At 42.0% G+C, this 12,021-nt stretch overlaps 1 protein-coding gene across 4 annotated transcripts in view; it reads left to right on the forward strand.

The window, feature by feature from the left end:
- TAF5L (TATA-box binding protein associated factor 5 like) overlaps positions 1–12,021 on the forward strand; it is a 31,850-nt gene that overhangs the window by 662 nt on the left and 19,167 nt on the right. For 2 of the 4 annotated variants that reach the window (XM_021696110.1, XM_044916471.1), the window contains exon 2: positions 10,388–10,532. In XM_021696110.1, the coding sequence (XP_021551785.1) occupies positions 10,391–10,532 (142 nt within the window). In that variant the 5' untranslated portion in view covers positions 10,388–10,390. Of the gene's footprint in view, positions 1–115; positions 224–10,387; positions 10,533–12,021 lie in introns of those variants that run through there. The other 2 variants (XM_044916470.1, XM_044916469.1) reach the window with 2 other exon arrangements.

Raw genomic sequence — 12,021 nt, forward strand, 5'->3', positions numbered from 1 at the left:
GTGGGGGCGGGGCGGGCGGGCGGGGCCGGCTGTGCGCGGGCGCGGCGGCCGCGCCTCCGCCCTCGGCCTCCGAGTCCCAGGCGGCCGCGGGCGGCGTGGCCTGCAGTCGGCAGCTACACCTGGAAGGCTCCGCGTTCCTGCTCGGGGTGGATCCTGCCGGGGTGGCTGCCGGGCACCCGCCGGGAAGGGGTCCTGAGCGCTGGACAGCCGGGCAGGAGCACAGGTCCGAATCTCCTTTTCATTTAAGGAAAAAGGAAATGCCTTTTGGCCGAACTCAAGATTAAACTTCGCACATGGTGATTGCGGGTGGCTGGGTGTGAGATCGACCTCTGCATGTGACAGGAGAGATCTCGAGTTAGACTAGTTGTTGCTAGAGGATACCGACCTGCAAGGTTGCCTTTAGGGTTGTTTAACTCATGACAGCAAGAGATTTGCGCGCTTAGGCGGTACTCGCGAAGCTCCAGGGCTTTTGAAAATGTATTGGGTAAGGCGTTGGTCCGAAGTCAGTTGATGGTTAGAAATAGTGGTGTCATTTTAGACTTAGCGGAAGTGGAGCACTTGAAAGCTTCATGCAGTTCTCCCATCAGTTGTGAAAGTGTCGTTATACTGCGGATCTCGCAGCATGTATGGTTCTGGGATCAGAAGGTAAATCTGCCAATCCCGTGCGGTGTTCGTCTTAAATTATCTAAACTCTGACCTTGCAGATTAAAATCTTGGAATGGTGACTCCCGCGAACAAGCAGTTGGGTGCTGTGTCGGGAGGAACAGTGAGGGCAGAGTTTGTCTTCTCTTAGGTGATACAAGTGTGTGACATACCTGAGTTGGGGGGTGGGAGGAGGACAAGGCGGCCGTTCCCCAGCCTTGCTCACAGCCCTGCTTGAAAGTGAGAGTGGGAAAGGGGAGTTTGTGCCACATCTTTAAACTCCGAGAAACTTCACGTAGTGCATGGGGCTTGGTGACTATGTAGAGCGAAGGTTGAAACCATGTAACTATCAGTGTAACTATGTAAGCCTTAGTTTCCTCTTCTGTAAAACGAGGTGATGACTGATAACTTAAAAGTGGATCTTTTAGGGCGCCTGGGTGGCTCAGTTGGTTAAGCGACTGCCTTCGGCTCAGGTCATGATCCTGGAGTCCCGGGATCGAGTCCCGCGTCGGGCTCCCTGCTCGGTAGGGAGTCTGCTTCTCCCTCTGACCCTCCCCCCTCTCATGCTCTCTGTCTCTCACTCTCTCTCTCAAATAAATAAATAAAATCTTAAAAAAAAAAAAAAAAGTGGATCTTTTAAAGGGTACCACAAAAAGGAATAATGAATGTGAAAATGCCTGACATATAGAAAACACTCTAAATATTAGCTGTTGTAATTTCCTTTTTGGGAAAATACCTTTTAGGTTCTTTATAGGCCTGAATATTTTGTGTTAAATGGGAAGCCTATGCTAACACTGATTTGCTTTAGGAATTACAAATTCTTCTTGCCTTGAAAATCAGTGTTAAACTAGGAAACCAAAGGGTGGGCTTGCCTTGAGTTTTTTTCTTTGTCATCAAACAATAAATCAGGTTATTGTGTCTTGGAATAGTTTTGTTGCTTCTGTCTGGAAATGTGAGGTTTATGTGTGCTTTTGTCACCGTGAAGCTAGGTAAAGGCCTCGCTTAACTTCTCAGCAACTAGTTTGGGGGTTTTGTTTTTGCAAACAGATGTCCTTCATAACACCTGTGAAGGACATCTTTGGAGAAAGGGACAGGGGTTTGGTTTTGATGATTGATTTTCGCTGGAAGGGAGCCCTAGGGATCCTCTGTTAAACCAACATTACTCAGTTTCCAGCCTCCCTTCATCTTCTCAGGTAGTGATTGTTCTACCTGTAATTGTTCTGATCATTCTCTCAACAAGCAACTGGTAAGCCTTCACTATTGTCAAGAAGCCTCTGATTTAATGTAGAACCCTTTGGGCAGTAGGACATTGTAAAGGGTAGGAGTTCAGACCCTGAAGCTCTGCAGATGACCTGACTTTCCATCCTAGCACTATAGAACCTTGGGACTGTGTTTGACTTCTGTGGGCCTCAGCTTTCTTATCCCAAGAGTGTTACCTAGCTTAGAAAGCTTTTGAGGTATACAGGAGATAACCTGTGTGCAGCACTTAAAATAGTGTCTTACCAGTGGCATACACTGAATAAGTATTAGGTATTAGTAGTGGTAGTGTAGAAAACAAATATTATGGTAAGCAATGAGACAGAAGTTGTTTCTGGATTCAGTGGTGGAGGAAGCTGAGTTGAGCTATGAAAAGAGAGTAGGATTTAACCAAGTTGGAATGCCAACGTAGGGGGTGCCTCCAGTTAATGGAGAGGTCTTGGCCAAAGCCCCTGAGATGAGAAAGTGGGGTGGTACCTACCAGTTAAGTTAACAAAGGTGGATCAGAGTAACCTCAAAATGACACAAGGGAGATTGAATTTTTTATCCTCCAACCAATGGAGGCAGTAGAAAGTTTTTAAGCTGAGCAGATGCCATCAGATTAGTTTTTTGGAAAGATTGTGCCGATTGTACCTGCAGTAGTATGGGATTGGATTAAAAGTAGGGAAGGCCCATCCATCCACTTGTCATGGCAGCTTTGTATCTGCCTGTGACTCGAAAAGGAAAATGACTGCTTAGCAGAGAGAGGCATTTCATTCCAAATCTGGAAGTTTAGAGAGCATTTACAGAAAACAGGAAGAAATCCTTAGATATCCCAGGCAGCCTTCCCTCTTAAAAGTTGACTTCAAGGATATACTGTGTACACCTGATTATAAGGCAAAGTTCCCCCCAAACGTATCCCTCTGTAAAGAGAGTGTCACCACGTGTTCAAGTCTCTCCTATTACAGGGCACTCTCAGTCACTCTATTTTTTTTTTCTAAGATTTTATTTATTTATTTGTCAGAGAGAGAGACAGAGGCAGGCAGAGGGAGAAGCAGGCTCCCTGCCAAGCAAGGAGCCCGATGCAGGACTCAATCCCAGGACCCTGGGAGCACGACCTGAGCAGAAGGCAGATGCTTAATGGACTGCGCCACCCAGGCGTCGCTCAGTCACTCTATTTTGAACAACAGGATGCTGTTTGGGAAATACATATTGGGCTAAAATAACTTCAGTTGATGCTAGTTTGATATATTTATTCAGTCAATCAGTATAGTCAATGATGACTGAAAAAATTTTCTGCCCTCCTGAATAGGTATTGATGGCTTTGGTTGGTTGAGATTTCCAATGAGAGCATCATGTGTGGATTCAAGAAGTACTCTGTCATAGCTGATTTAGTCATTGTGACGGTGATGTGCTCTGGAAAATGGAATTTGGTAATTCTGAGTGGCTTAAGTGACCACAGAGACACAGATAAGTGGAAGATGAAAGTGAATAGAGTAAAAGTGTTTCATGAATTAATATATTGCACTATATAATGTATTTTTAAATATATGTAAGTTAATAAATTAAAGATTATAAGCAGACATTTGACTGTTTCCTCTGTAGTCTTCAAAGGTTTTTTTTTTTTTTAAATTTAAATTCACCCCCAAAATTTCTTCTTAATTTTCTCATTGCAAGGGTATCATTGTCTTAGGTTTGAACTTAACCTTTTATTTGGATGTTTCATAGAAATTGACTGTTGATCTTTTTCTCTCCTGGAACAAATTCCCTTTTCTCATTTTTTAACTTTTAGAAGGTTTAAAGAACATTGCATACTGGTGAGGTTTAGAAAACACTGTGGAGAACTTCCATTCATAATTCTTTGTTCAGCAGTCAAATAAGATACTCTTCTGGTAAAATGTATTGAAATGTATCTTAGTCACCTTACAGTGACTGGTTGTCATAAAGGGTAGTTCTGTTTTACTAGCAAAATACAGCTGACCCTTGAACAAGGTATAACTGTGTGGATCCACTTACACACAGTTTTGTTTTTTCCATGAAGACAGATGGTACCGTAAATATTCTCCTTAATGATTTTCTTAACATTGTCTTTTCTCTAGCTTTATTGTAAGAATACAGTATATAACTCTTACATGAAACGTGTTAGCCCACTGTTTATATTATCAGTAAGGCTTTCAGTCAACAGTAGGCTATTAGTAATGAAGTTCTTGGGGAGTCAAAAGTTATATGCAAATTTTTGATGGGGGGCAGGGAGGGTCACTTATGTTGTTCAGGGGTCAGTGGTACTCACTTTTGGATATTTGGTAATTTAGTAATGAGACATGTTTTGCAGAACTTTGTCAATCAGCATCTTTAGGGTAAGATGCTAGTACATTAGTTTCACAAAGTAATACCACACTCAACCCGTTGGCGCATGTGTTTACTTAAATTTAATTAAAATAAAATTTCAGCACTGGCCACAGTTTAATTGCTCAATAGCTCTGTGTGGCTGGTGGATACCATACTGAACAGTGCAGACTTAGAACATTTCTATTATTGAGAAAAGTCCTGTAGGACAGTACTGCTCTAAAATGAAAAATTAGGGGAGCCTGGGTGGCTCAGTCATTAAGCGTCTGCCTTCGGCTCAGGTCATGATCCCAGGGTCCTGGGATCAGCCCTGCATCGGGCTCACCGCTCAGCGGGAAGCCTGCTTCTCCCTCTCCTACTCCCCCTGCGTGTGTTCCCTCTCTCACTGTGTCTCTGTCAAATCAATAAATAAAATCTTTAAAATAAAATGAAATGAAAAATTAGTATCATTCTACTTTGAGACACATACATAAATGTTTTAATGTCATTAAACTATTTCCAAAACCTGGCTGCATTTGATTCAGTTTCATGGAGAAAAATTAACATAGGAAAACATATTTCTCCTAATTCTCTGAGAACAAAACATCTGTTTTTTCCGTCTACAATGGTGTTTGCAAATAGAGCATTTATGAAAGTTTTCTTTTTGAAGTCGTAGTAAATAATGTAGATATCCATTCTTGTGCCGTACTCTTCTGTGTTAATGAGGTTTTGTGTAGGAATATTTTTTTTTCTGTGCTGCAAAACAGTGTTAAAACAGGAATCAAATATTTGTGGCCCATAAAAATTCAGAAAGATCATGAACCTAGAGTAAACTGTCAAGAATTCCAAACAGAAGCTAGACAGCCCTCACTTTATTTTAAGATTTTACTTATTTATTTGACAGAACGTGCACAAGCAGGGAGAGTGGGAAAGGGAGAAGCAGGCTCCCCACTGAGCAGGGAGCCCAGTGCGATGCAGGGCTCGATCCCAGACCCTGAGATCACGCCCTGAGCCGGAGGCAGACGCTTAACTGACTGAGCCACCCAGGCGCCCCAACCCTCACTTTATTTTTAATGTGAGTTTCAAAGATAAGAATAACTCTATTCTCCAGCAATTCTCCGTCTGTCTGGGCAAACTAAGGAGCAGTGATGGCAGGATTGGACAACCTGCATTGGGGCAGGGTTGGGGAGCAATTTTAAGCTTGGGAGTAGCATAATAAGATTTGTCTTCTACTCTGGCTGCATTCTAGAGGGTGGTTTGAGGTAGAGCTAGAGGTGGGAGGACATTGGAATATTTCAGTTGAGAAGTGATTTGTGCTGTCCCATAGCAGCAGTGAAGATGAGGTAGCAGCAGTGGCTGCAAGAAAGAATTCTGTGTGGAATAGAAGGAGTTGGTGACCTCTTAGAAATGAGAGGGAGAGAAGAAAAACCTTAAGATGATGACTGGGGTTTTTGCTTTAGTGATAGATCATAGCACCATCAGGCTGGCAGTAGGAGAAGGAGGAGGATTTGAAGGAACATAATAAATTTGAGCATGTTGAATTTCACGTGTTTGCAGCATCTAGGTAGAGGTGTCCCTCAGACTTGAGCTCAGGAAGGTAGTCTGACTAGAGACGGTGTAAGTCTTGTGTAAGGAGTGTGATGATGTAGAGAATGTGAAGAATGAGAAGCAGACCAAGAATGGGAGAGGGGGAGAGACCAAGGGAGAGGGAGTTTCAAGGGAGGAGGCATGTTCAGTAGCCAAGAGACCTTGTGGGATAGTGTGGAAAAGGGACTGTTGATTTGGCAAGAGTTGAGGAATCTCAGGTCTTAATAAATAGCCCACTGAGGTAGGGAGCAGGTCAGCTGGCTGGATAAGGAGACTGGTATGGCTTTGGAATAGCTAGGTAGGAAGCTATAGGGAAAGAAACAAAGTTAGTGAAGAAAGACTTCTGGAACATCAGAGAGGTCCCAGGTGATGTTAGAGAAGTTCAGTTTTAGTGGCATCTGTCTGCCTAGTTGTGTGAGTTCTGCCTGCCCCCCCCCCCCCCGCCAAAAAACCAAACCAAGACAAAAAAAACCTCCAGGTGCTGTGTTGCATCCTGAGCCCCTAGTTCCGAGCATTATTCTCATGCCATTTTTTTCTTGGGACACCATAAGAAAGAACACAACTTCTAGTTCAAGTATATTCATGTCAGTGTATGAGCAAAGATTGAATATGAAAAACCATCATAATATTAAAATTATATGAGGTATTATTAAAACTGAGAGTACCAGGGCTCATTTTGTCACCTGTGATTTATATTTTCACAAAGATAATTGAATACACTTTACCATAATGATTAATGCAAAAGCTAGCTTTTTAAAGGTCCTCCTTAGAATGACCTTTTGATAGATATTATATTTAGACTTTTGCAAGTAAAGAGAACTAATGTATTTGAGTACCTAGTATGCACTTTACATGGCATCTTCTTTAAGAGGAAATACACAAACATTTTTATCTGTTTCTAAGCATAAGTTTATAATTGGAATACATTTGCTTCAAAGCACACACACCCCTAGCCACCTGTCAGTAAACTCATTTGGGGAGCTGATTCGAGAATGGTGGTGGTGAATTTGCCTGGATTTATTCTGAATTCACCTATGCTCAAAGCTGCCACCTTACCCAAGGGGTATTGTCCATACAGTATTCTATTAGTATTTAATGGAATTGTGTAGTATTTTGCCTGCTTAGCCCTTCACGTGGTGCCCTGGGGATGTCTCTCCTAGCACCCTCCACCAGCACACACATTTGAACATAAGTGGGCAGGGTTAGGATGTAGTCTGTAACCAGTAAGAAATTTACTTGGCTGCAGTCCCGTATTATCATCATCATCTTAAGAGTGTGCCTGGGTTCCATGTGTCTTTGCCTCCCCATATTTCTGTAGTTAAATACCAAGAGTGGCTGTGGTTTTTCCTGCACAGTTGTTACTTTGAGACAGGAAGATGATCGTGTCTTGATTTTATATAGCAACTTTGTTAAAGTATTAGTTGGTAGGCAGCTATTGATATATGAGAAATAGATACATATTGTGTCAGAACCCTCTTTTTAATTTCCAGAAATACTACTAATATGACATGAAGAGAAAGGTATGTGATCATCTATTTTTACTTTTAAAGTTAAGATATTATGTAAATTGAAAATCATGGGAAATCCTGAAATTTTAACAAGGATATAATTATATCCAAACTTAATTTAAATTTAAAAGATTTTATAATTATGGGAAAAGCTAAGCAAGTAACTTGAAATTTCAGTATTAGTGTCACGTCTGCCGAAAGACAGGTCTATTTTAAGGAGTTTTTTTTTTCCTCATGTGTCCATTTATGGATATTAGTATTAGAGAAATCAGTAGGGGGAGGGGAACTGGTTTCTCCACAGAACTCTTCATTATTTGTTTCATTTGAAATATGTGTGCGTTGGAATCAAATCCACTTACATCTATTGGGTCATGTCTCTGGTATTTCAGTTGAGTGTGGTTGTAAAAGAGAGTTAGTTAATGCCAGCATTCCTGCTCTTAAGGTCCTTGGCCCTACAGTTGGCTCACCGCCCACCCTCAGGAAAGGTCCCTTGTCATAAATAGTGGTTTGGGTTCAGAGAAACTGCCATTTGGGCCAGCTAATTTGGACAAATTCATCAGAATCAGTATTTATAAATGAATTTCTAGCAATCCCAAATATGGCCAGTTTTTGCTGTTGTTCATTCTCACTCCTGTTTACCCTTCCATACCTTTCATATCTTTTCCCCTCCTCCTCTGATGTGCATAAACATTGCCCTACTATGAGGACAGTGTGTCATTACAGGGTCTGTTCTCTCTGTCAATTGTTCTGTGTCTTTCACATGTGTGGTTTCTTCCTGTTAGAGAGGTGATCTCTTATTCCCATCTTATTTGGAGCACTGAGGGACACACATTGATACAAGCATGTATTCCCATAGCAACAAGAGATTGGCAGGAGGAAATCTGAAAAAGTGTGAGTCTCAGCTAAAATACGAGAAATCGGGCTGCTTTGGAAGAGTTCGGAGACGAGGAGCTCTTGAAGTTAGATTAAAAGCAGCTTTAGCAAACATTGTGGGGGGAAGGGGGGAGGCACAGGATGGGGCAGTGGGAGCTGGTTGGATTTGACTAGTCCTGACTTGGGGCCAAACTGGGAAAGGGCAGTATTGTCACAGTCTCTGTGTGCATTTCATTGTTTTTCTCTAAGTATAACAATGAATCAGAATCTCCAGGGTTTGAAATTATTCATACACACTGTTACAGGAGGTTCTTAGGTGTAGTCAGATTAGAGAACCATAGAGAATCACTGATACAGTCAAAATGGTACAGTAATGCTTATTAGTAACCACCAAAAAACAATTATCTGCTTTCATTGATGGACAGATGAATGCTTGGAGCAGGGATTCCCACTTTCAAAGTATCAAAATCCTTGTGTTGGCAATTAAAAAAAAAAAAAACTTAATTAAAAAAATAATCTCAGTTAGCAGTATAGTGAAAGACTAATACACCAAAACTGAGTGAGGCAAATTCCACGGTAAAAAGGTGGTTCAGGAAATTTATTAGAAATTAGAAATTAGAAATTTAATAGTAATTTTCTTTGTATCACTGTCAACCATATCACACCCAGTGCCATCCTTTTTAGCAAATGATTTTATACTTTCTTTGGTAATCCAAAACTGAAATGCATAGAGAATATAATTTTTCTAAATACATGATTTAAAGTAACATATTCATGATATCCTAACATTTGTATTTTTATATAGATATATGTATTTTAGTGTGTGTGTCTCCAGCCTTCACTGTTTGCTCTGTTGTAGGACTTTTAGGGAATTGAAATGTAGATATTCAGAGTATACCACAAGTCAGTTTGGAAAGAAAGGATTATTTGCAAATAATTGTAGAATAATTTGTTGCTACAATATCTGTATAAAACATTTGGCTATTCACCACACTTACACGCTAAAAAACGGCAGATGGATAAAAATGAGGTACAAATAAAATTTTTTGAAACATTTAAAGAAAAAAAGGCAGATTTCTGGAATGGGGGGAATTTTAAATCTTAAAAGGGAATGGAGGCAATCACAAAGGAGGCCAGTGCATGTCGTTGAAACAGAAAACTCAGACACTCCAAATAAATTACCAAAAGCAGATCTCCCACACACCAAACATTGGGAGCTGTTGATTTAGGGAAGGTTACTTTGATGGGGACAATCACGTGTGTATGGATAATGTTGCAAGCATTCCGTTTTTACATGACATAGAAAATTCATCCAGCTGTCGTGGGTCACCGGGACTGCAGTATCCTTTACCTCTAACAAAGCGGTGTTTGAGACCCATGGTACCTTCGGGAGTTCCTGTTGTTCTTGATCATTAATTTAATCATCAAGGAAAATAGTCCTTTCTGAGGAGAACCCTCAAATTAGCTTAAATTACCAAAAGTAATTTAGCCCTATTTGCTGCACTTCCTACCATTTTCTTTTCCTTTCTTGTAAGAATTTGTGAGACATATTCTAATGCATATACATACCCTCTTACCATTTTGATGCTTTCCTGGGCCTGAGGTTGTAAAGAGTGAAAGAGGTAGATAATGGGATTACAGTGAAGACACGTTGCTCCAATCTTTGACGTAGTGCTGCCAGCGTGTTCCTGACTATTAAGAAAAACATAGCATTTCTTTCCTCATTAGTAACTGCTCACTTTCTCAACTTCCATTTATCCAGTGTCTGAGTTTCTCAGATCTTTGATTTTCGTCTTGCCTCCTGCCTGCTTTATTTGGCCAGTTCACTGCCAATTAACACCTCTCTCCCAGAGTAGGCAGGAGAAATAAAAGGCTCTGGAATTGACCTGGTCCTGTAGGCTCCTTGTTAGCAGCTCTAATGAAAAGTTCTACCAGAAAGATTGAAATCATGGTATTAAATTAAATTTGGGGGTGGTCTGTGGGGTTTTATTCTCCATAATATTCCTATTTTCCGCAATTGAAGTTGATTATATCACTATTGAGAAAATAGATACACGGGAGAGTGCTAGGTTAGTAACTTTGCTTTGCGTCTTAACTAGGTCACGTAACTAGCCACGTGGCTAGTCTTTGTCTACGCCTTATTTTACCCATGCGCTGTGTGCGCTGGCTTGGGTCATCTCCCACGTGGCTTAGTGTTCTGTGGTTCCCCCCCGAAGGTCATGAAACGAGTGCGCACCGAGCAGATTCAGATGGCAGTGTCCTGCTACCTCAAACGCCGGCAGTACGTGGACTCCGATGGTCCCCTGAAGCAAGGACTGCGGCTCTCACAGACTGCTGAGGAGATGGCGGCCAACCTCGCAGGTAATGGGGGTGGGGGGGGGCAGGCTGGAGCAGAAGTCACGTAGAGGACCCTGAGAAGTTACTTCTCCTCCTCTTCTGGAGAGAGTGCGGCAGCCTCCACAGGCAGCACCACATGCCGGCCTTCAGAGATGCTATCTGTCCTTCAAAGCCACTTCTAGAGGCCTCCTGTCGTAACCCATCCTGCCTCAGAATTCTCTGCTTTCAGCTGTATCTGATGTTTTCCCTCTGTGAACTAGTCTGCTACGAGACCGGGAGGGCCAGGGCTTCCATCATGTCCCTCCCTGTAGCCCAGAGCCTTGCCCATGGAAGTCAGGTTTGCCGGGTGAACGAGTGCTTTGGGATCAGTGGTCGGAAAGATTGGCATCCTAGATATGTTCCTGAGGTTTTTAAGATTTGTTTTTGGGTTTTGTTTTGAAATCAGATTCTTTTTTAGAGAAATGTGTGTTAAATCTCTTTAGAACAGCAAATAGTTATTACTTAGCTATGTTGTGAGTTGAGTTTTTATGTGATATAATTTTCTTCTATTGGATCTGGGTACTGGAGACTTTGCCAAAAAACAGACAGCCGCAGTGCTTTTCAGGTGATTGTGAGCTGCTTTAATGGCTGTGCGAGGAGTTCAACACCGCAGTGCTTTCTCCAGCTCAGCCCTGCTTCCTCTTACCTGCTTCGACTTCACTGTTCTCTCTTTTTTATTCTGGTACTTCCTTCTGCTCTTCTAAGTATCTGTCACCACCTACTTCATCCCTTAATGGTTTCAACCCCCACAGTGGTGGCAGCAGCTCCCTCTGCTCCCTCTTATTATCTTCAGAGTCATGAACCTAGACCCTTCACACACTAAGGGTGCATTGCTATTGCCATAGGAAAAGAATGATGGGACAGTAAAAACCTGAGGATGTCCTCAAAGAGCTGCTTCCTGACTCCTCCTGAGACAGTAGAAGTAGCCCTTCTTGGGCGCCTGGGTGGCTCAGTTGGTTAAGCGACTGCCTTCGGCTCAGGTCATGATCCTGGAGTCCCTGGATCGAGTCCCGCATCGGGCTCCCTGCTCAGCAGGGAGTCTGCTTCTCCCTCTGACCCTCTCCCCTCTCATGTGCTCTCTTCCTCATTCTCTCTCTCAAATAAATAAATAAATAAAATCTTTAAAAAAAAAAAAAGAAGTAGCCCTTCTTGTTATACCTTCTTATAAGAAGGTATCTGCCTTCTTATTCTTTAACATCAGATCCACCCCCATTGTTCCTTTCTTTCAGACTGGGTTACCCCTGACAAGAACAGAGCCAGATGAGGGACTTGGAATAGATTACTAAATGCCTTATTGTTTCGAATAGGATGGCCAATTTATAGAGCCAGAGTAATTCCTTCTCAACTTGCCAGCACAGCCTTTAATGTGCATGAATAATCTCCTGCTGCCACGTGTTCATTAGAACCTGGGAGCAGTAATTCTCTGCAGTTGTTGATAGAAAATAGAAACAAGCACTATTATACAGAACATGAC

Source organism: Neomonachus schauinslandi, chromosome 6 (genome assembly GCF_002201575.2).
Source record: "Neomonachus schauinslandi chromosome 6, ASM220157v2, whole genome shotgun sequence".
In the NCBI taxonomy this organism is placed as follows: Eukaryota; Metazoa; Chordata; class Mammalia; order Carnivora; family Phocidae; genus Neomonachus; species Neomonachus schauinslandi.